The sequence below is a fragment of the Xyrauchen texanus genome, chromosome 5, assembly GCF_025860055.1.
Source record: "Xyrauchen texanus isolate HMW12.3.18 chromosome 5, RBS_HiC_50CHRs, whole genome shotgun sequence".
NCBI lineage: Eukaryota > Metazoa > Chordata > Actinopteri > Cypriniformes > Catostomidae > Xyrauchen > Xyrauchen texanus.
The window spans coordinates 29,824,590-29,849,217 of NC_068280.1; the positions used below are offsets into that span (position 1 = coordinate 29,824,590).

Below are 24,628 nucleotides of genomic sequence, written 5' to 3' on the forward strand. Positions count from 1 at the left end.
CTTTACTGTGTTTACAATATGGCATCGGCAGGTTGCGCATGCATGGTAGATTGCACCGGAAGAGTCTCTTTAGGTCTTCCAGTGAACTTTCATCACCATAGCAACCAACACCAGTGATTTGTGATCTGGATCAACACTAATGAATACAGTTTCATCGATGCATATGAATGTCAACGCGTTCCACAACGCACCAAAAAACAGTAATCAGTTAAAGTGCTCAGATTCTCACACCAATATATGTAGCGAATATAGTAGGATAAATGTACACTGTACGGGTTAAAGTGTCGTGTACGTTACCATTGTTTGTAAGGGAAACAGTATGTGTGAGCTAGGAATTAAATGAAACTTTTATTTCTACATTACTATGTAAGGAAATTTATAATGGAATCAGTCGAGTTTGACAACCATTATAATTTAGATAAATGACAAATAAGTAGATTATTTTTCTGAATAAATTCTCCACCATTAAAATCATAATACAATGTCTCGTTGCATCAGCTCACAATTTCTACTGTGGGGAATTAGCTTTAATAAGAGAATTATTATTAATTCTCTTATTGGATTAATATTATTCTCATGACTTATTGACAGTAATATTACACATATAGGTATAGTGTTGAAGCTAAATCTTTTAGAAACAGGGATAAGATTATTTATGAAAATATACCACAGTCAAAAATATTTTTAAAAGGGAAACACGAATAATTAATCATAACTCATTATAATTAATTATGAACATTTTGATCGGTCAATAGAATCAACTTGATGTAGCTGAATTAATATTATAATCAATTTACCTGTTCGTCCAGCGAACACTCAGTATTGATCATCAATCAATTCTCAGAAACGTCTAGGTTACGTATGTAACCTCCGTTCCCTGATGGAGGGAACGAGACGTGTGTCAGAGAAGCGACACTAGGGGTCTCTCTTGAGCGCCGATATTCACCTCTGGACTATGAAAAAAGGCCAATGAGAGTTGGCAACCAGTATTTGCATGTCCCGCCCCCGGACATACGGGTATTTAAGCGGTGCAAATACGGGAGTTCATTCAGGATTTTTCTGAGGAGCCCGAAATGGTCCGGCCACAACAGTGGCTCGGCTCAGCGACGTGGCAGGGGAGACACAAGGTCTCGTTCCCTCCATCAGGGAACGGAGGTTACATACGTAACCTAGACGTTCCCCTTCTGTCGCTCTCTCCACGTTGTGTCAGAGAAGCAACACTAGGGGTCCACTTATAAAAGTGCCATGCGCTGAGCCATGTACGTGAACTGCTGATACAGGAGCGAGCAGGTATTCTTACGTGCAGGATGAGCAACTGTATCAGGCTGCACGTACCCTTTCCCCAATGCCCCATTTAAGCCATCAGGATTCCTTATCATTACCCTGGAGGGGAACAAGGTGCTGGCCGCCAACCTGGGAATGGGCCAAGCCTGGCCGGGCCTCTTTTCTCTCTATGTTTCTCGCATAGAGCAACTAAGGCCGGGGCCCTTACACGCATTGAGGGAAGGGGGTCTTAGCCCTTATTCAGGGCGGAGAAGACCCTGCGGAGGCCACGCCTACCCGAGAGGGGAGGCAAGTTTAAGTGGCAAAACCATCAGAGGCCTGCTTAGGGCCTATGTGGAAAAGTCGGTGCGGTGGTGGATCCAGCCTCATAGAGGGGGGGGAACATACAGCACAGCAACCGAGGCAGCCATGACTGCCTAAGGGAAACACGGGAGTCAGCTCGCCAGAGGGGACAGAACCGTGGTGTTACACACAGGGGGAGTCCGAAGGAGGCCTTACCTGTGGAGCACCTATACCAGTACAGGGTAGCTTGCGGTACCCGCAGTGGCTTGGGTCAGCGAGTTCCTCCACTGAACTGCGACCCACGAGGGCTAGGGAGGAATCGACCAGTGTTCCAAACCTGAGATCTCCTGGGAATGAAGGCGCACTGTTTCCCCTGGTTAGGGGGAAGGGCGCTAGGTGCAAGCGATTCACCCGGTCAGATCGTGGGCGTGCCACCGAGTTCTACGGACTCGGTACCTGAGAAAACACGGGACGATACTGACTCAACTCGGAGATTGTAGAATCTCGCAAAAGTGTTAGGTGTTGCCCAGCCCGCTGCTCTACAAATGTCTGCTAGGGCAGTGCCCCTAGCCAGTGCCCATGAGGACGCAACACTCCTGGTGGAGTGAGCTCGGACCCGCAAGGGGGGGGGGCACGGCCTGGGTGTGATAAGCCAGGGAAATGGCGTCGACAACCCAGTGGGCGAGTCTCTGCTTGGAGACAGCTTTCCCTTTCTGCTGTCCCCCAAAGCAGATGAAGAGCTGCTCAGAGCGTCTGGTGCTCTGTGTGCGGTCCAGATAAATACGTAAAGCACGTACTGGACACAGCAGTGAAAAGGCTGCGTCTGCCTCCTCCCGGGGCAGCGCTTGCAGGTTCACCACCTGATCCCTGAAGGGCGTGGTAGGAACCTTGGGCACATAGCCCGGTCGCGGTCTTAGGATCATGAAAGTATCTGCCGGACCGAACTCCAGGCAAGCGTCGCTAACAGAGAATGCATGCAGGTCCCCGACCCTCTTGATGGAAGCGAGCGCGATCAGCAGGGCAGTCTTGAGAGAGAGGGCCCTGAGTCCAGCTGAGTCAAGCGGCTCGAAGGGGGGTCTCTGGAGTCCCGTAAGGACGACCGAGAGATCCCAGGAGGGGGACAGGTTAGGCCGGGAGGGAGTTATCCTCCGGGCACCTTTTAGGAACCTGACGATTAAGTCGTGCTTACCAAGAGACTTGCCATCTACCATGTCGTGGTGGGCCGCGATAGCGGCGACATACACCTTGAGGGTGGAGGGGGACAGCCTCCTCTCCAGCCTGTATTGAAGAAACACAAGCACTGACCTAACTGCGCACTTCTGCGGGTCTTCGGCTCGGGAAGAACACCAGTCCGCGAACAGACGCCACTTTAGAGCGTAGAGATGCCTGGTAGAGGGGGCTCTGGCTTGATTGATTGTATCTATGACGGTCGGTGGTAGGCCGGCTAGATCTTCCGCATCCCGTCCAAGGGCCAGACGTGGAGGTTCCAGAGGTCTGGGTGCGGGTGCCAGAGCATGCCCCGTCCCTGAGAAAGAAGGTCCTTCCTCAGGGGAATTCGCCAGGGAGGGGCTGTCGTGAGGAGCGTGAGGTCCGAAAACCAAGTCCGGGTAGGCCAGTAAGGGGCTACCAGAATGACTTGCTCCTCGTACTCCCTGACCTTGCATAGCACCTGTGCAAGAAGGCTCACTGGGGGGAATGCGTACTTGCGCAGCCCCGCAGGCCAGCTGTGTGCCAATGCGTCTGCCCCGAGGGGAGCCTCTGTCCGGGCATACCAGAGCGGGCAGTGGGAGGTTTCTTGGGAGGCAAACAGGTGTACCTGAGCCTTGCCGAACCGGTACCAAATCAGCAGGACTGACTGGGGGTGGAGCCTCCACTCTCCGCCGGGCAAGCTTTGTCTTGACAGCGCGTCCGCTATCACATTGAGGTTGCCGGGGATGTGAGTGGCGCGCAGTGACTTGAATCGCTGCTGACTCCAAAGGAGGAGACGACGGGCGAGCTGTGACATGTGGAGGGAGTGTACTCTGCCTTGGCGGTTTATGTAGGCTACAACCATGGTGCTGTCTGTCCTGACTAGGACGTGTTTGTTCCGAATTAACGGGAGAAACTTCTGCAGGGCCAGAAAAACAGCCAGCAGCTCTAGGCAGTTGATGTGCCAGCGCAGCGGGCCTCGGTTCCACTGGCCTGCGGCTGCGCGCCCGTTGCATACGGCGCCCCAACCCAATTTGGAGGCGGCGGTTGTGACCAGAACGCGTCGGGACACCTGCTGCAAGGGTACTCCTGCCCTTAGGAAGCAGAGGTCTGTCCAGGGTTTGAAGGTTTGGCAGCAGGCAGAGGTAACTTTTATGTTGTGCGTGCCACGGCGCCATGCTCGTCTCGGGACTCGAGTCCGGAGCCAGTGCTGAAGTGGTCCCATATGCATCAACCCCAGCGGTGCGGCTGCCGCGGAGGATGCCATATGCCCCAGGAACTGTTGGAAACGTTTTAGTGGTACATGGCGCCTGGCTTGAAGGAAGCGAGGCATTTCAGCACTGACTGAGCACGCTCGTTGGAGAGACGTGCTGTCATTTGGACTGAGTCTAACTCCAGACCGAGAAAAGAGATGCTCTGGACCGGGGAGAGCTTGTTCTTTTCCCAGTTGACCTGAAACCCCAAACGGCTGAGGTGGCTGAGCACCTGGTCTCTGTGTGCGTATAGTAACTCTCGGGAGTGGCCCAGTATGAGCCAGTCGTCGAGGTAATTGAGTATGTGTATGCCGGCTTCTCGGAGCGGGGCAAGAGCTGCCTCTGCGACTTTCGTGAAGACGCGAGGGGACAGAGACAGGCCGAAGGGGAGGACTTTGTACTGGTACGCCTGGCCGTCGAACGCGAACCTTAGGAAGGGGCGGTGTTGAGGGCGAATTGAGACGAGGAAGTACGCGTCCTTCAGGTCTACCGCTGCGAACCAATCTAGATGCCGGATGGCAGATAGAATTTGTTTCTGGGTGAGCATTTTGAACGGGAGTTTGGACAAGGTCCGATTGAAAACTCGCAGCTCCAAGATCGGTCGTAAGCCGGCGCCTTTCTTTGGTACAACGAAGTAAGGGCTGTAGAAACCCTTCTTCGTTTCGGTTGGAGGGACAGGCTCTATCGTGTCCTTTAATAGAAGGGGGGCGATTTCTTCGCGCAGGGAGTGGGCATGTTGGCCGTGTACTGCGGAAAAATGTACGCCCACGAAGGGGGGCGGAGACCTGGCAAACTGAATTGCGTAACCGAGTCGAATGGTCCGGTGCAGCCAGCATGACGGGTTGGGCAGTGAAAGCCACGCCTCTAAACTGCGTGCTAGGGGCACCAAGGCGATGGGTTTTTTGGATGTACCCAGACGATTAAGTCGTGCTTACCAAGAGACTTGCCATCTACCATGTCGTGGTGGGCCGCGATAGCGGCGACATACACCTTGAGGGTGGAGGGGGACAGCCTCCTCTCCAGCCTGTATTGAAGAAACACGAGCACTGACCTAACTGCACACTTTTGCGGGTCTTCGGCTTGGGAAGAACACCAGTCCGCGAACAGACGCCACTTTAGAGCGTAGAGATGCCTAGTAGAGGGGGCTCTGGCTTGATTGATTGTATCTATGACGGTCGGTGGTAGGCCGGCTAGATCTTCCGCATCCCGTCCAAGGGCCAGACGTGGAGGTTCCAGAGGTCTGGGTGCAGGTGCCAGAGCGTGCCCCGTCCCTGAGAAAGAAGGTCCTTCCTCAGGGGAATTCACCAGGGAGGGGCTGTCGTGAGGAGCGTGAGGTCCGAAAACCAAGTCCGGGTAGGCCAGTAAGGGGCTACCAGAATGACTTGCTCCTCGTACTCCCTGACCTTGCATAGCACCTGTGCAAGAAGGCTCACTGGGGGGAATGCGTACTTGCGCAGCCCCGCAGGCCAGCTGTGTGCCAACGCGTCTGCCCCGAGGGGAGCCTCTGTCCAGGCATACCAGAGCGGGCAGTGGGAGGATTCTTGGGAGGCAAACAGGTGTACCTGAGCCTTGCCGAACTGGTACCAAATCAGCAGGACTGACTGGGGGTGGAGCCTCCACTCTCCGCCGGGCAAGCTTTGTCTTGACAGCGCGTCTGCTATCACATTGAGGTTGCCGGGGATGTGAATGGCGCGCAGTGACAGGGCGAATTGAGACAAGGAAGTACGCGTCCTTCAGGTCTACCGCTGCGAACCAATCTAGATGCCGGATGGCAGATAGAATTTGTTTCTGGGTGAGCATTTTGAACGGGAGTTTGGACAAGGTCTGATTGAAAACTCGCAGCTCCAAGATCGGTCGTAAGCCGCCGCCTTTCTTGGGTACAACGAAGTACGGGCTGTAGAAACCCTTCTTCGTTTCGGTTGGAGGGACAGGCTCTATCGTGTCCTTTAATAGAAGTGAGGCGATTTCTTCGCGCAGGGAGTGGGCATGTTGACCGTGTACTGCGGAAAAATGTATGCCCACGAAGGGGGGCGGAGACCTGGCAAACTGAATTGCGTAACCGAGTCGAATGGTCCGGTGCAGCCAGCATGACGGGTTGGGCAGTGAAAGCCACGCCTCTAAACTGCGTGCTAGGGGCACCAAGGGGATGGGTTTTTTGGACGTACCCGGCGGGGCTTCGCAGCGGTGCGGAACAGGTGATGCGGCGTCGGGAGGCAATGTGGCGTCCCGAGGCTCTGGTGCTGAGAATAAACTCAAAGCACTTACCTTGCTCTGCGCACCCGGCGGGGGGCGGGTTCGTGACTGAGGAGGAGGTCTGATGTTGGCGTCCTCTGGACTCGTCTGAACCGGCTGGCTGGGGAACAGTCGTGGCGCTGAAGGCGGGGACACCGCGTCCATGGAGCCAGGACTGTTGAGGCCTGAAAGCAGAGTGCCGTGAGAATGGCATTTGCGGGCCATGTGCCCCAGAGACAAAGGAAATAGCTCTTTTATTGAGAAGTTGGGTACCGCAGCCCGTGTTAGGGGGTGCGGCAAATGAATAAACAAAGGATTCTCCTCCCGGCCCTCCACCGGGGGACGGAGCGGTCTTACCACCTCCGGAGCTAACGTCTTGGACTCTGGGTGCGTTGTCTCAGGAGTGCCTGGGAGCCTTCCGGGTCCTCGAGGGGGGTCCGTGAGACAGGGGGCGTGCACTTCCCGCGGTTTGCTCGACGCTGGGGCTGAGAGCTGGGCCCGGGTTGAGGCGGAGCAGGGGCTTGCCTTCTGGCCCTCGGCGAGCAGACGGGGCATGGGCCGTGGCGGAAGGCTTGCGGCGAGGCATGATGTGAGAGATGGCCTCCGTCTGCTTCTTCACCGTGGAGAACTGCTGGGCAAAGTCCTCCACGGTGTCGCCGAAGAGGCCGAACTGGGAGACAGGGGCGTTGAGGAAGCAAGTCTTGTCGGCTTCACGCATCTCGAACATGTTCAGCCACAATTGACATTCCTGGACCACTAGCGTGGCCATCACCTGCCCGAGCGCTTGCGCTGTGACCTTCGTCGCTCAGGGCGAGGTCGGTCGCTGAGCGCAGTTCCTGCAGCGTGTCAGGATCAGGGCCACCCCTGTGCATGTCGCATAGTGCCTTGGCTTGGTGGACCTGCAGGAGAGCCATGGCATGCAGGGTGGAAGCGGCATGTCCGGTGGCGCTGTAGGCCTTCGCTGTCAGCGAGGAGGTTGCTCTACAGGTCCGGGAAGGGAGTACGGAGCGACCTCGCCAGGTGGTAGGGGAACCGGGGCATAGATGGATCGCAACCGCCCTATCCACCTGGGGAATTGCCTCGTACCCATGGCGCGCTCCGCCGTCGAGGGTGGCGAGGGCGGACGAGCCTGTGGCGATGTGACGAGTGGAGAGCGGTGCTCTCCACCAAGACGTCAGCTCGTCATGCACTTCCGGGAAAAACGGACCGGGGCGAGGCTGTGAGCGGCGCCCAGGCCCAAGGAACCAGTCGTCCAGCCGTGATGGTTGTGGGGAGGATGGAGGGTTCCAATCCAAGCCCACGCTGTTGGCTGCCCGGGAAAGCATGTCAGTCATCTGTGCGTCAGCCTCAGCCTGGGCGTGCAGGCCCGAAAGCGGCAGCCCAGGGGAGTCCTCAGCATCAGATAACACGGCCTCCGATGCCGCGGCGAGCTCATCTGCTTCCATCGCAAGAGGGTCGGCAGACTGGCTGTCACCACTGCCTCGAGCATGGACGGGAATCAATGAGCGTTTCGGGGTGCGGGTGGTCCGAGGGGGCGTACCCGGCGGAGCTGCACCCGCAACCATCCCCAAATCGCCTCCATCGCCAGCCGCATCGTCCTCAATCCCGTGGGAAGAAGGAGCGACACGGGGGGCGGCTGGAGTGGCTTGCTCACGGTTGTAAGCAAGCCGCAACCGCAACGTTATCATGGTCATGTTCTCGCAGTGAGAACATGAACCATCCACAAACGCAGCCTCAGTGTGATCGCTACCCAGACACACGAGACAGCGCCTGTGGCCGTCGGAAGCGGAGAGCACTCTACCGCATCCAGAAACAACACAGGGGCAGAAGGGCATCTTTATAAAGACGCGTCCTTAAAAGGACATTCAACGGCGCTGTGTTTTGCTCTTTTAGAGGAAATTACTCCTTTAAATAAAATCACTCTTTTAGGGAAAAAACTCCTGAGAGTTTTTAAATCTGCACTGTCGATGCGCCCAGGGGCAGGAATGCACAGCCATGCAAACAGGAGAAAGCCACTGTTGTGTGCCGTAGAATCCAACAGCATGCAGCAGAGGGATAACAGGAACTCGGTGTGTACACGCAGCAGTTGCAGACACGACCATCGGCTCCGAAGAAATTTTCTGAATGAACTCCCGTATTTGCGCCGTTTAAATACCCGTATGTCCGGGGGCGGGACATGCAAATACTGGTTGCCAACTCTCATTGGCCTTTTTTCATAGTCCAGAGGTGAATATCGGCGCTCAAGAGAGACCCCTAGTGTCGCTTCTCTGACACAACGTGGAGAGAGCGACAGAAGGGGAAGTCTATTTTTTGTGGCCACAAAAAAAAAACTCTTTCTTACCCTGTAGCTGAGATCGAATCGTTAAATTTACGTTGATTTACAAGCAGACCAGGATCAACTCGCAAGAATGTACACAAAATTGATGTAACTAAAATACGAACACATAGCTAATCTAAACAAAAACACACACACAAAACACTCATACATGGGAAAGGGGAAAGGGAAAAGTGGAAAAAGGGGAAATGCAGTTATGAAAAGTCACTTAACCATCTGAAGAAACCATCCATTTCTTAATTTAAAAGCACCTTTGTTACAAAGGGGTTTTCATGTCTTATACTAAACTAAGATCAGTTAGCTACTGGTACGATACTTGCAATTGCCTTGGCTGTTGAGAGAGCGCACACGAACAGCAGAAGAGAGTCAGGGAAAAGAGCCAGGGAAAAGAGAGGCAGTAAGAGGCGGGACGTGTCTTACTGGTGGTGGCGTAGTGGCTAAAGCACAGGGCTGTTAATCAGAAGGTCGCTGGTTTGAACCCCACGGCCACCACCATTGTGTCCTTGAGCAAGGCAATTAACTCCAGGTTGCTCCGGGGGGATTGTCCCTGTAATAAGTGCACTGTAAGTCGCTTTGGATAAAAGCGTCTGCCAAATGCATAAATGTAAATGTAAATGTAAATGTTTTAACTTCTACTGGAGGTCCCTCCTCTCGAGTCTGGCTTGACTAATGAGAAAGGTGCACCGTCGGATCATCAGCAAACTTGATGATGGCATTGGAGCTGTTAGTTGCCAGGCAGTCATGCGTGTAGAGGGAGTACAGGAGTGAGCTGAGAACACAGCCCTGCGAAGCTCCAGTGTTGAGAGTCAGTGGTGAAGAGATGTTGCTGCCGATTCTGACCACCTAACTCTTTCCCCGCCAAACACAGAATTTTCCGTGTTTTATGAAAAAACGCTTCCCCGCCAAACACGGAATTTTCCGGGTTTACGTGTTTTAGGTGTTATACGGTAAGGAAGACCCCTGCGCATGTTTTGAAAGAGTACGCAACTCTTTGATCAAAGAAACAGACTGTGATCGTCTCAAACATGAAGAAGTGGAGTATGAGAAGCTCAAAATATCAGACATAAACATGCCTTTTTCTCAGCTTTTTGTCTGAAATGTTGTTTTTTGACAAAACCTACCTCTGTTCAAGTCACAATAAAAAAAGAACAAATGAAGATAAAATAAAATCGTGGCACCCTGGCGGTGGCTGGCAACTTTTTTTTAAAAACGCTGGCGGGGAAAGAGCTAACATCTGCCCAACAGGAAGTCCAGGATCCATCTGCACAGCAAGCTGTTTAAGCCCAGAGCCCGGAGTTTCACATCAAGCTTGAAAGGCACTATAGTGTTGAATGCTGAGCTGTAGTCTACAAACAGCATTCTCACATATGCATTCTTTTTTCCAGGTGGGAGAGACCAGTGTGTAGTGTAAATTCAATGGCATCATCAGTGGAACAGTTGCTGCGGTGAGCAAACTGCAGTGTGTCCAGTGAGGCAGGCAGCACAGAGCAGATGTAATCTTTGACTAGTCTCTCAAAGCATTTGCTGATGATGCGGGTCAGAGCAACAGTACACCAGTCATTTAAGCAAGTGATTTTGGATTGCTTCGGTACAGGCACAATGGTGGACATTTTAAAACATGTGGGGACCACAGAAGAGGGAAAGGTTGAAAATGTCTGTAAAAACACCAGCCAGTTGGTTCACGCACGCTCTGATGACGCAGCCCGGAATGCCTCCTGGACCCATGGCTTTACGGATATTCACCCTTCAGAAGGATCGGGTTACGTCTGTGTAACAAAGGTTCAGGTTGGGCAGATAAAGGAGGAAGTGGGAACCAGTTTCCACAGTTCACATGAGTCCGTTTTATTCACAAATAACCAGCAATCTCTGTACAGCTGAACTCAATATATAAGATGGCTTTTCAGCGTCACTGAAATAAACAGTTCACTTTTCAGCTTCACACAACACAAGACTCTCCCTCAGGGAACAGACACGAAGACTCTGGTCTTCCTCCTCTCTTTGTGAGCTGGCCATCTTTTTATCTCTCCCGTCTCTCACTGTGAACACAGAGATGGTAGTATGTCATAGTTCATCTCAGGTGGATGTCCTTACCGCTTTCTCTCTCCCCAGACAGGGTCTCGACCAAGCCTTCACCTCCACAGTCCGCTACAGAGATGGAGAGTGAACTAACCATTGCAGCTTTGGCCATGAGAGCTGTCTCTACGAGGGTGGTGTTATTTCCCTCGAAACAAGCATAAAAAGTATTAAGCTCAATGGCCCAATTTGACAAATGGTGGGCGGGGGAGGGATTTGTAGCCATCCCGGAAGAGAGAATAGCAATGGTCCAAAACCCGGTCCCCTTGCATGTTGCATCTGATGTGTTGGAAGCATTTTGGTGTTATTGACCTGAAGTTGGCTTTGTTAAAGTCCCCGGTCACAATGAACGCGGCGTCAGGGTTTGCGGCTTCCTGCTTACTTATATTCCCATATAGTTCCTTGAGTGCCTAGACTGTGTCGGCTTGTGAGGGGATGTGCACAGCTTTGATAATGACCGCTGTGAATTCCCTCGGTAGCCTGAATAGTTGACACAGAATCATGAGGAATTCCAGATCAGTAGAGCAGAAAGACTTAATAGAATGTACCTAAGAGGTCTTTCACTCTGTCCGCTTGGTGCACTGAGAACCCCACAGGTTATTCCTCCTAAATCTATCCCTGTTACTCCATCAATCATTTTGTATCATTAATTGTACAACAGTTAGCTCTGTTTTTTTAATCTGACTGGATTAGAAAAATCCCCTCTCCGGGAACCAGCACCTTATCTTGGTGGAAAGGTTTGTGTGCCCTTATGATCCTGAGGGCTGTGTTGTCTGGATCCATGTGCTCCTGGTAGGGTCTCCCAAGGCAAAGTGGTCTCAGGTGAGGGGCCAGTCTAGGAATGGTTCACACAGACTCTATGGAAAAAACGGCAAGAGGAGGAGTTACCCTGCCCGGAGGAAGCCCGGGGCCCCCGTCTGGAGCCAGGCCCAGATGGAGGGCTCGTCGGCGAGTGCCTGGTGGTCGGGCTTGTCATGGAGCCCGGCCGGGCACAGCCCGAAGAAGCGACGCGAAACCCCCCTCTACATCCCTTGGGCCCACCACCCATTGGAGAAACCGCAGGAGTCGGGTGATATGGCAGTGAAGGCCGTGGGCCTCGACAGACCAGACCCGGGCAGCAAAGGCTAGCTCTATGGACGTGGAATGTCACCTCACTGGGGGGAAGGAGCCGGAACTGGTGAGGGAGGTGGAGCGTTACCAGTTGGATCTGGTGGGGCTTACTTCAACGCACAGTTTTGGCTCTGGATCCGTACTCCTGGATAGGGGATGGACTCTATTCTTCTCTGGAGTTTCCCAGGGTGTGAGGCGACGGGCAGGTCTGGGGATACTCGCGAGCCCCAGGCTGAGCGCCACTACGTTGAAGTTTACCCCGGTGGACGAGAGGGTTGCCTCCCTACGCCTACGGGTTGTGGGGGTGGAAACTCTGACTGTTGTCTGTGCATATGCACCGAACAGCAGTTCAGAGTATTCAGCCTTCTTGGAGACCCTGAATGGAGTCCTGAATAGGGCCCATGGGAAATGACAGGGACACCTGGAAAGTCGTGATTGGGAGGAACGGCCTCCCCGATCTGAACTCAAGTGGATGTTTGTTATTAGACTTCTGTGATAGTCATGGATTATCTATAACAAACACCATGTTCGAACATAAGGATGCTCATAAGTGTACGTGGTACCAGAGCACCCTAGGCCGAAGGTTGATGATCGATTTTGTAATCGTGTCATCGGATCTGAGGACACTCGGATGAAGAGAGGGGCAGAGCTGTCAACCGATCACCATCTGGTGGTGAGTTGGGTCAGGGGGTGGGGAAAGACTCTGGACAGACCTGGAAAGCCCAAGCGAGTAGTGCGGGTGAACTGGGAACGTTTGGAGGAGGTCCCTGTCCACGAGATCTTCAACTCACACCTCCGGTGGAGCTTTTCAGGCATCCCTGCGGAGGTTGGGGACATTGAACCGGAGTGGGCAATGTTCAAAGCTTCCATTGCCGAAGACACGGTGGAGAGCTGCGGCCTCAAGGTTTTAGGTGCCACAAGGGGTGGTAACCCTCGAACACCGTGGTGGACACTGGTGGTCATGGAAGCCGTCCGACTGAAGAAAGAGGCCTTCCGGGATTTGTTGTCCCGGAGGTCTCCGGAGGCAGTTGCAAGGTACTGATAGGCCCGAAGTGCTGCGGCCTCGGCTTTGAGGGAGGCAAAGCAGTGGGTGTGAGAAAAGTTCGGAGACGCCATGGAGAAGGACTTTCGGTCTGCACCAAAATGCTTCTGGAAAACCGTCCGCCACCTTCGGAGGGGGAAACGGGGAAAGATTATTACACCAAAGCTTATTGGGTGGTGGAAGGAACACTCCTAAATCCCAACACGCCCTCTATGTTAGAGGCTGATGGGGGATCAGATTCTATTTCCCTGGGGGAGGTCAATGAGGTAGTCAAACAACTCCGCAGTGGCAAAGCCCCGGGGATTGATGAGATCCGACCAGAAATGCTGAAAGCTTTGGATGTGGAGGGATTGTCATGGATGACACGCCTCTTCAACATTGCGTGGAAATCTGGGACAGTGCCTAAGGAGTGGCAGAACATGGTGGTGGGGGAGGTCCGGTTATGGCCGCCATAGAGTAAGACGCGAAAGCATCGCTCCCACAGAAAATCCTGCTTATAGTGCATTAACTTGAGCAAAATGCGGCTACGCTTGTATTTTCTTTAATTTAAACTGGATACACCTCTTTTGGCAACGCTTGAGGATGCCTCCTAAAAACCCATCGAGAACAAAAAGGAAACAACTAACGCCACCGAAGACAGCCCTTCAGTATTGACGGTTAACTTGGCGTCACCTCCTGAATGGTTCCAGTCAGAACTGGAGAAAGGCTTCACGAAAATTCAAGTCATGCTAGACGGGCGTCTGTGTGAAACACGGGACTCAGTAGACAAAGTACACAGCGACCTTCAAGAAACGAGGCAAAAACTGTGCGAACTCGAATCACGCCAAGACGGATTTGAAGAAGCCATTGTGAGTCTGCGTGAGGACATCGTGGACGGTAAAAAGCAGCGTGAAATACTCTGAAAGATAAGGTCGACGATCTTGAAAATCGCTCCAGGCGTAACAATTTACGCCTCGTTGGCTTTCCTGAAGGGGTAGAAGGGAGAAATGCAGTGTCGTTCGTGGAGGAATGGCTTCCAGAAATCATTGGTGTTGATCAGGAGCGCCCCTTTGAAATTGAACGAGCTCACCATACGCTTCAGCGCCGGCCGGCAGAATACGAAAGACCACGGGCCATTGTGATTAAATTGCGTCGCTTCAGAGATACGGTCTCAATATTGAATGCTGCACGGGAGAAAAAAGAGCTTACATATGGCAATTCAAAAATCATGATCTTCCGGGACATGTCAACGACCCTCTATAAGAAGAAACAGGCGTTTGCCCCACTTAGAAGACGGCTCCGGGATCATATTATCTCATACAGCATGCAATACCCTGCCACGTTGAGAGTGGGTCTACCAGAGGGTGCGCGATCTTTCAACTCGAAAGACACTGCAGAGGCTTATTTGAAAACTCATCACCCAACACTTCTGTCGGCAACGAGTTTGGAGTAAGACTGTGGGTACGTTGTAAATAGTAATTGGGTCTATGGATATGTGAGCTCCGAATAGTTGTAAGAAGGGACAATAAGGAGCCTGTTCAATTGTCTATCCTACCACTTTATTTATAAGCTGTTCTCTGAAATAATTCTGTCCAGTTTACCAACTTTCGTTGCCCAGTAGATGGCGTAATCTGCATTTATTCTGTGGATGTATGTGGGTAGCTTTAGCTTGAAGTTGCGCATGTTCAATATGCAACGTTACACGTGTTTTTTTTTTCGGGGAGGGGGGGGAGTGTTGGGGGGTGCCACTTTATTGTTCTTTTTTTTCTTTACTCTCAATCTTTTTGTGTTGCTTTTATTTTACCTTGACCTATAACTGAACGAGTTAAATATAAATATCTGTCCTGGAATGTTAATGGGATTAATAACAATTTAAAGAGAAAGAAAATACTGTTGTTTTTAAAGAAAAATAAGATAGACATTGCTCTTTTGCAAGAGACCCATCTGATTGAGGAGGATCATTGTAAGCTATCACGTCAATGGCCTGGTCAAGTCTTTTTTGCTTCATATAGTTCTCACTCAAGAGGGGTTGCTGTTCTGATAAACCGCAGAGTTCCTTTTGTCTTGGAGCATGTGGTTAAAGGCAACTGCGGAAGATATATTGTCCTTAAAGGGTATTTTGCAGCTGAAAGTATCACAATAGCAAATGTTTATGCCCCCAATCAGGATGAACCTCAATTTTTCCACAATTTACACTTCAAGCTTTTTTTGCCTTGTACAATCATTGGAGGTGACTTTAATTTGGTTCTAGACCCTTCAGACAGATCACCTGCTAAATGTTCTGCCTTGACACCATCAGCAAGAGCTGTGAAACACATGATGTCTGAATTAGAGCTGATAGATATTTGGAAGGCTTTACATAAGACTCAACAAGATTTTTCTTTTTATTCCCGGCCATATAAAAATTTTTCCAGAATTGCAAACAGCATAACAATATAACAACAATGGGATGCTTTACTGTTAGTTTCATTACCCTTGTCTGTGTTTGCAGCATTTCAGACAGGCTGTCAGTTTGTGCATTTCATGACAACACATAATGGTTGATTATGCTTTGGTTTTGCATGGAATGGTGTGCTTACCTTTTCCCAGGGCTGTTTGCGTATAACAAGGATCAATATTTGCGGATACCCTTGGTATACCCACTTGTTTTGCTGCTTCTGAAGTCCAGAGTCTACTGTGCGTTTGTTTTGCTTTTACTGTATTGGATTCTGTTTTGTGAAACTTAATATTATTTGTTATAATTGGTGCATTATAACTTGAATTCTGTCATTCCCCGCCCCTGACAACCGTTGTCCCCTCCATCATCCACTGAGGGAATTTATGACAGTTAGTGGAGAGAGATAGAGTGAGAGAGAGAGTCACCCTCACACTGAAGCAGTATCAGGTAAAATTAATTAACGAAAGATGCCAAACGTCCTGTAAAATAAGGAATGGTCCTATTTCTGCGCCACTAGCACCACTGAACGGAATTGCAAAAATAAACGTTGTTTTTAAAACAGCTAGTACCACACTCAACTGGAATTGAGTGCACGGGCAGAGTGCGTGGAGGTAGGCAGGTACATAGTTAGACAGGCAGGTAAGCCAAATGAAATGATTGGATGGGCCTTTTACAGGCCTGTGACTGCCACCGATAATGGATTATTATTAAAAAAAAAAAATTCAGAGCACTTGATTTATTGATTGATGTCAAGGTGCAAAGAGATTTTCAACCAATATAACAAAAAATTCTTCTGGGATAAATTACATACTCCAGCTTTAAGGCAAATTTTTTATTTGATATAAAATCCATATACAATGCCGTTTGTCCCGTATTTTAGTGTCACATACTGCTGAGAATGTTTCATAAATCGAGAGAAATGGACCTGAAACACACACATACACACACACACACACAAACCTTTTGCATGAGTTGTGTGAGATATCGGTGTTCTCTAGGCATGATCATGATTTCAAGCTCGATTACACTTCCTAGTGATTGACACATGCACAGAAGGCAAGATGCTGCTGAAGGAAGTGTAATCGAGCTTGAAATCATGATCGCTAAAGTGACTGCTGTCATGATGTGTAGTGAAAAAGAAGTTTCATGATGATATGTTCCCACCCAATACCAAATGGATCACTTCAGAGGACATTGATTAAACCACTGGAGTTGTATGAATTACTTGTATGCTGACTTTATCTATTTTTGGAGCTTCAAAGGCCTGATCACATTCACTTACATTGTATGGACATAAAGAGCTGAGATATTCTTCTAAAAATCTTTGTTTGTGTTCTATAGAAGAAAGTCATACACATCTTAGATGGCATGAGGAGTAAATGATGAGGGTGAACTAACCTTTTAATTGTCTGATTTGATGGTGTTTTACAGTAAAACAAAATAATTAAATGCAATTCTTCTCTGTTCTCTTTGTTTACATAGCTTGAGATTCCTCATGGCATTGCTGACTATGACTACAATGGCACTAAAATGGGGGAGCTCTCCTTTCAGGTGAAGTCAATAGAGTATTCACATTATGAAAATAAATTAACATATAGCCCTATAAGTCCATCTTCTCAAGTTACTGAGTTAGTGTTGTTGTTGGGGTTTTTTGTGTCATTTTTCACTTTACCACAAGTAATTTTATCCCGTCTGCCCTATAGAAAAATGAAGTCCTCGTCTTACTTGGACAAATAGACAGCAAAACCTTCAAATGCCAAGTAGGAAACGCTAAGGGCACAGTGCAGAAAACACATATGAAGATTATCACACCATTAATGAACTTGCCAAGCAATCCAGTACCACAGGTAATTAACACTGATATTCAATCAATAATAATGTAATACATGCAAAAATAATAACATAGTAATGTAATTGAAATATATTAACAAGTATCCATCAAACATGATAAGTATTTACTGTAGGTATCAATGTGTTTCTACAGAAGAACAGTCCATCTCAGACTTTTAGTGGAATGATGGAAAATACTGGCTCTTTACAAGTGCAAGCCCTGTATGACTTCATCCCAGGTAAATAGACAATTACATACATAGACATGCGATTATGTAATCAGCTAATCGTGTGGCAGCAGGTAAATGCATAAAATCAAGCAGATACGGGTCAGGAGCTTCAGTTAATGTTCACATCAACCATCAGATTGGGAAAAAAATTTGATCTCAGGTCCCAAATTAAATCGTTTTTCCCTTGCATATTTGTGACAAACAGTGACGAGTCAGTCTCTTGATGAAACTGCACCTTTCACAAAACATGTAAACCCATAGTGATTTTGTTCCACAAATTTTTATTTTTGACCCTGATCATTTTTCTGGATCATTTATATTTGTATGTGTCACAGATGGACCAGGAGAGCTAGCTTTAAAAGCTGGTGATGTGGTGTCTAATGTAGAACAGCTGGACAGTGACTGGTACATGGGGACATGCAGAAACAACACAGGAATCTTCCCTATTAACTATGTCAAATCATTGGTAAGCGTCATGGCTCTGAAAACTATGATTATGTGTGGTTTATGTCCATAAACCTTTTTAATATCAACATCAAAAGCATTTGCTAAAGCGGCATAAGAAACGAAAACGTAAACCGAGTCCAAGTCCCTCTCTGGATTGAAAACGTTGTTTTTAAATTCTGGTAACCGGTTAATGACCAGTTCATTTCATTCAGATAATTATTTCATGAAATCAAAGACCAAAGGGTTTATCACAGTACATTTTCAGAATTCACCCCTTCCTGTTGTCTGAATAAACAAGGTGTGACAAGGCAGAGGGCGGGCCAGGTTGTAATTATACACACCCGGTCTCTTATCAGGCTAATTAAGCCTCCGAGAGGGATAAAGGCCGATGGCAGGTGGTGGTGCGAGGAGAGAGAGATAGTTTACGGACATGTCCATCGTGTGTGTGTGTGTGTGTGTGTGTGTGTGTGTGTGTGTGTGTGTGTGTGTGTGTGTGTTTTTGTCTTTTGTTTATAATTAAAATATTATTTACATCGTCATGCCAGTTCTCGCCTCCTCCTTTCCATTAAGCGTTACAAAAGGCTTCTCACATTTTAAGATAACATAAGCATGTGCTTTGATTCCGAAGGAAACCTTTGCATCACACATTTCATTGACTTATAAAAGTTGGAAGACTTGGAGAATTGTAACCAGTGGAATAAGGTCTGAATTGTTGGAATTCCTGAGGGAGCAGAGGGTCAGAATATGGTGGAATTCCTGGACGGGCTCTTTCCGAGTCTGCTTGACATAACAGGGCATAAGCTGGAAATTGAGCGAGCTCACAGAGTTCTGGCTCGGGAATCCACTGAGGGAGACAGGCCCGATCAGTTCTGGCCAAATTTCTGAGATCATCCAATAAAGATCTCATGTTATGCAAGGGGAGGAGTAAAGGAAGGCTTTCTTGGAAGAACCACAGCATTTTCTTGTTTCCATGCTTTGCAAATTCGACAAGAGAGAAAAGTGATTGATTCAAGGAATGCAAGAAACTCTTACATCAACGGGAGGTCGCTCTTGCACTGATGTTCCTGGCCAAATTGAGAATAGATGCTAAGGATGGCCGTAAAACATTCACATTCACGGCTGGAGCTTGTTTTGTGGAGGAACACACCTTCAGAACAGTTATGTTTATTCTGCCTATTGGCTGGAGTTTTTTTTTAAGAGATTATCTTCTGTTGTGTAATGCTGTCTCACAAAACGTGTATAGAAACACCAGACTTGAGCAATTCGACGGCAAAGTTGTTGCGGGTGCTCTTGTAGGTGTAAATGACTGCTTGAGTTTAGAGGGATGGATGACATTTGGCACTGTTGTGCGCGGGGTTAATGCGCACATTTTTGGTTTTTCTGTTTGTTTGGTTCGGGGCACTTTTGGGGTTTGATTGTTGCACTAATGTTGGAATGTGGAATTTTCTAATTTTATGTATTAATCTAATTTTAATAAAACAAAATCTAATATGGCAAAATGTAAAATGTTAATATGAGTGGATTGTCTCTCTCCACGTGGAATGTGAATGAGTTGGAACACCCCATAAAAAGAAGGAATTATTTATTTTCTTAAACGTAAGAAATATGATAAAGTGTTTCTTCAAGAAATGCATCTTTCCCTGCAAGAAGCTGAACATTTTGGGAAGATATGGGGTGGACATGTTTTCTTTAGTACTGGCTCAAGTAAGAGCAGGGGGAGTCATTACACTGATAAGTAAGCATCTATAATTCAAATGTCTCAAACTTAATTTAGAGTTTAAAGTTTTTTAGATTAAAGTTAATTTAGTCCATATTGTTTTAGCAGAAATTCGGGGGCAAAGGTTGATTTTGGCTAATATTTACGCACCTAATGCTGATGATCTGGGCTTTTTTGTAGATCTTGAAGGGATGTTGCAAGCCGCTGGAACCCCTCATGATATAATGTTGGGAGGAAACTTTAATCTATTGATGGACTCAATCCTTGATCATTGTGAAGCAAAAGTGTGTTAGACTGAAATCAATGTTAATATGGAGACCAACTGGTCCTCGGTATCCTCTGTAGTTGTGGCTTGGGAGGTAGTTAAGGTGGTTCTTAAGGGTTGGATCATACAGTATGTCTCATTCACCAAATATTCCAAAGCACAAGAACTCGTGGAGTTGGATGGGAATATTAAAAGAGCTGAGACAGAGCTGAAGTGCAGAATGTCGGCTGATGGCCTCAGAGAATTGAAATAAAGGTGACATTTTGGCTATTCGGGGCAAAATGGTCATACATTGAGTCAGGGGACAAAGCTGGGAAGCTTTTGGCTAGATATACAGTATGTATATATATATATATATATATATACTAGGGCTGTCAATCGATTAAAATTTTTAATCAAATTAATTACATGGTTTCCCGATTAATTAATCGCGATTAATCGCATTTACAAATATTTGGTGCGAAAGCCCCTCATATAAATATAATTCAATAAATAATGATGAAATAATGATACATAGTTATCTTTAAATATTTGAAAAAATAATATATATTTATATATATATAAATAAAAAAATATTCAGATAATTAAAATGCATTCCATTCTTGTGGCAGAAGAGTTAATCATTAATAAGACAATACAAAAGCGGTTGATTACAATGTATGATATTTTATTATTCATTTCCGACTCCACTAGATCTACAGTATGCCTTGCCTCCACAGAATTATTAATTCCTTTTCTAAGTTCATAGGATACATAGTCAATTAGTCTAAATCTGAAGCTTTGGCTCTGACAGCATACTGCCCAGTGACGGCTTTTCAGCTGAGCGTCTTCCAGTGGCCCAAACAGGCATTCATTATTTGGGCATTTTATTCCCAGCAAATTTGTGTGATTTAGTCAGAGTTAATTTTGACCCCTTAGTAAAAAGGTTTCTGAGTGATGTGGGCAGGTGGGCTTCATTACATTTGGGAAGGTTAATGTTATTAAAATGAATTGTATTCCAAAATTCAACTGCCTGCTACAAACTTTCCCTGTTGATGTCCCCCTCTCTTATTTCAAGCAATTTGATAGCATAGTGAAGTCCTTCATTTGGAATGGTAAGCATCCCAGATTACATTTCAATAAATTACATAGGCCAACTGACAATCCTGGGCTAGGCATACCCAAGATTTTGTTTTATTTTTATACATATGCATTTATGCAGACATTTGGCTCATTGGTCACTTCCACCTCCCTAGTTTTGTATTGAACAGTAAGTTCTTGCCCCTATTTTGCCATTGCAAAGCCTTTCTATTAAACTAACCAGAGATGTTAAGTTATACCCGTTATCTCGCATTTGCATGCGGTATGGACAAAAGTGTTGTGACGAGGCAGATGAGGAATGAGGATCTAAATGCAGCTTTTAACTAAACAAAAGATAAACAAGGTAACTCAGAATATAAAGAAATAAAACACAGGGAACCAGGCACATATCATGACAAAACATATGAAGACTGACCAAGAAACCAGAGTAAACAAAGGCTTAAATACACAAGGGCAAACAAGGGAATGAGGAGCACCTGGGGAAAACTATCATGAAAGGAAACTACAAAGGTCTACAAAACTAACAGGAATGGGAAACAAAACAAGAATTTCAAAATAAAAGTCTAAGCACAAAAACGGTGAATACATGACAGAGTCCCCCTTTAAGGAGCGGATTTCAGATGCTCCACAAAAACAATTGTCAATGGAGTATGGGGGGAAGGGAGAAATAGGCAGTTCAAGGGGGCACAAGGGGCATGGGGAGCAGAGGAACAAGGCAAAGTCAGGGAGGCTTGAGACCAAGGCAGAACAGGAGGCATGGAGACCCAGGGCAACCTGCAGACTTGGAGGATGAAGCTGGAGTCAGAGGTTCAGAGGGTTGAGGTGGAGCTGGGGGCACAGAAGACTGAGGTAGTGCCCGTGGTAGTGAGAACCCAGGTGGAACTGGAGACCAAGGAGACTAGAGCAGATCAAGTGGACAGCCAGGAGACCAAAGAGACCGGAGCAAATCAGGCGGACAGCCAGGGGACCCCCCTAAAGCAGCAGATATATGTGTGGAAGTGATGATTACTGCTTTTGGAAAAGGTCATAAGGCATCAGTGTATTACTCCATGTTAATTCAGAGTCTGTGGGACGGAGCTTCAACTTCTCTCAAGAGATTATGGGAGAAAGATTTAAACTTGGTATTGGAGGAGAGAGAGTGGGCTAGGATTCTAAAAAACATCAAAAACAACAACAGGGTGCGTCTGATGCAATTGATGATTTTACATTAAGTCTTTTGGACCCCCTCTAGCTTGTATAGGCTTGGTCTTAAAGACACACCCACCTGCTGGTAATGCCAATCAGAAGACTGGGACACAACCCATGTTTTTTTGGAATGTGTTAAGATCCAATAATTTTGATTGAGGGTTCAGAGAATTATGTGTGACATATTGGGTGCTCAATTTGCATTTTTCCCCAGACTCTGTATCTTAGGCGATGGGGCAGTTATTAATATTGGGGATAGTCATTTAAAACGTTGGGTCCTAGCTGGAGTTATGATCGGCAGACAAATAATCCTTAGGGGGTGGAAGTCGGCTGGGGCACCCTCGTTTCGGGAGTGGTGCGGGGAGATGGGCGTGGTGGCAACATTTGAGGAGTTGATTTTTAGAAGGCTGGAAAAATGGGATTTGTTTAATAGGAAGTGGGGTGGATATTTGGCTTTTTTGGAGGGTTCTCGGGGAGGGGCAGTGGAGAAGGATTTCTAGTTTGATCTGTATGTGCATTCTTGTTGTTTTTTTTTATGTATACTTATTTAAAGGCTTTTTTATGCTCTAATTGTTGGTGACCACTGTAGTGTGTGTTTGTGTAAGGTGGGGTGTTTGGGGGGAGGGGTTTAATGTATACAACTGATTCAATATTTTATGTTGTGTTTGTTTGTCTTATGAATGGAATCAATAGAAATTGGTAATAATAAAAAAATATAATTTTTGTCAAATATATGTGTGGCGTAATTATTGGCACCCTTTTATTCAACACTATGTGCAACCTCCCTTTGCCAAGATAACAAAGTCTTTTCATATAATGCCTAATGAGGTTGGAGAACACATGGCAAGGGATCGGAGACCCTTTTCCCATACAGAATCTTTCCAGATCCTTCAAATTTCGAGGTCCATGCAGGTGGACTCTCCTTTTTAGTTCACCCCACAGGTTTTGAGTACACAGGTTGTTACGCTGGCAGACGAAGGAAGACAAGGAGTGGGGATCTAAATGCATTTCTTTTATTGGACGATGAGAAAACAACAAAAAAGACGGTGGGAAAAACTGAAACTAAAACTAAAACATGAAAACATCGGGGGGTACACGAACTGGTAAAACACGGCAAGACAGGTAAGGCAGGCAAGACAACAAGATCCAGGCATCTACAAACATCAACAATCGACAAAGACTGAACAAAGAACCAGGGTTTAAATACAGAAGGAACAAACAAGGGAATGAAACAATCAGGGAAGGAGAAACAATCAGGGGAAAACCAATCATAAAAAGAAGGACTACAAAAGGACTACAAAAACCAAACAGGAACTAAACTAAACTTCAAAATAGCAGCACAAAAACAAAAGACAACAGTGAACATGACAGAATCCCCCCTCAAAAGATCGGATTCTAGACGATCCTAAAACAAAAATAAATGACAAAAACCCACAAAAAACAAAAATGAGAGCACCAGGGGCAAACAGACAGTCCAAGGGGGCACAAGGGGCAGACAGATAGACCACGGGGGCACAACGGGCAGACAGACAGTCCAAGGGGGCACAGAGGGCAAGAAGGAAGTCCAAGGGGGCACAGGGAGCAGACGGGCAGTCCAAGGGGGCACAGGGAGCAGACGGGCAGTCCAAGGGGGCACAGGGGGCAGACGGGCAGTCCAAGGGGGCACAGGGAGCAGACGGGCAGTCCAAGGGGGCACAGGGAGCAGACGGGCAGTCCAAGGGGGCACAGGGGGCAGACGGGCAGTCCAAGGGGGCCACAAGAGGACTGGATCAGGTGGCCTGGGAGCTGGCCACAGAGCAAAGACAGGTTCAGGAGGCCTGGGAGGCGGCCTCAGGACCACAGCCATGGGGAACTCCGAGGGCGGAGCCGAGGTAGGCGGAGCCGTGGACTGCTCAGGAGACCACGTCATAGAAGGCTCCGGAGGTGGAGCTGAGGGAGCCACTGGAGGCGGAGCCAAGGGAGGCTCAGGAGGTGGAACTGAAGGAGGTTCTGGAAGCTCAGGAGGCGGAGCTGAGGGAGGCCCTGGAGGCTCATGAGGCGGAGCTGTGGGAGGCGCAGGAGGCGGAGCCGAGGGAGGCTCAGGAGGTGGAACTGAGGAAGGTGGTGCCGTAGGAGGCTTTAGAGGCGGAGACCTGGAAGGCTCTGAAGGCAGAGCCAAGGGAGGGGGCGCCGTAGGATGCTCTAGAGGCGGAGCCCTAGAAGGCTCTGGAGGCTCAAGGGGTGGAGCCATGGGAGGCTCAGGAGGCGGAGTCATAGGAGGCTCTGGAAGCAGAGCCGAGGGAGGTGGCGCCATAGGAGGCTCTAGAGGCGGAGACCTGGAAGGCTCTGGAGGCGGAGCCGAGGGAGATGGCGCCGTAGGAGGCTCTAGAAGCGAAGACCTGGAAGGCTCTGGAGGTGGCGCCGTAGGAGGCTCGGGAGGCTCAGGGTGCTCGGGAGGCGGAGCTGTAGGAGGCTCTGGGGGCGGAGCCCTGGGTGGCTCGAGAGACTTGAAAGGCGGAGCCCTAGAAGGCTCTGGAGGCTCAAGGGGTGGAGCCATGGGAGGCTCAGGAGGCAGAGCAGAGGGAGGCTCGGGAGGCGGAGACCTGGAAGGCTCTGGAGGCGGAGCCGAGGGAGGTAGCGCCGTAGGAGGCTCTGGATGCGGAGACCTGGAAGGCTCTGG

At 48.4% G+C, this 24,628-nt stretch overlaps 1 protein-coding gene across 1 annotated transcript in view; it reads left to right on the forward strand.

The window, feature by feature from the left end:
• Positions 1 to 24,628, forward strand: part of sh3d19 (SH3 domain containing 19) — a 56,837-nt gene that overhangs the window by 20,009 nt on the left and 12,200 nt on the right. Inside the window, 4 exon segments of the mRNA XM_052126319.1 lie at positions 16,698 to 16,766; positions 16,919 to 17,062; positions 17,200 to 17,284; positions 17,611 to 17,741. Of these exon segments, the coding sequence (XP_051982279.1) occupies positions 16,698 to 16,766; positions 16,919 to 17,062; positions 17,200 to 17,284; positions 17,611 to 17,741 (429 nt within the window).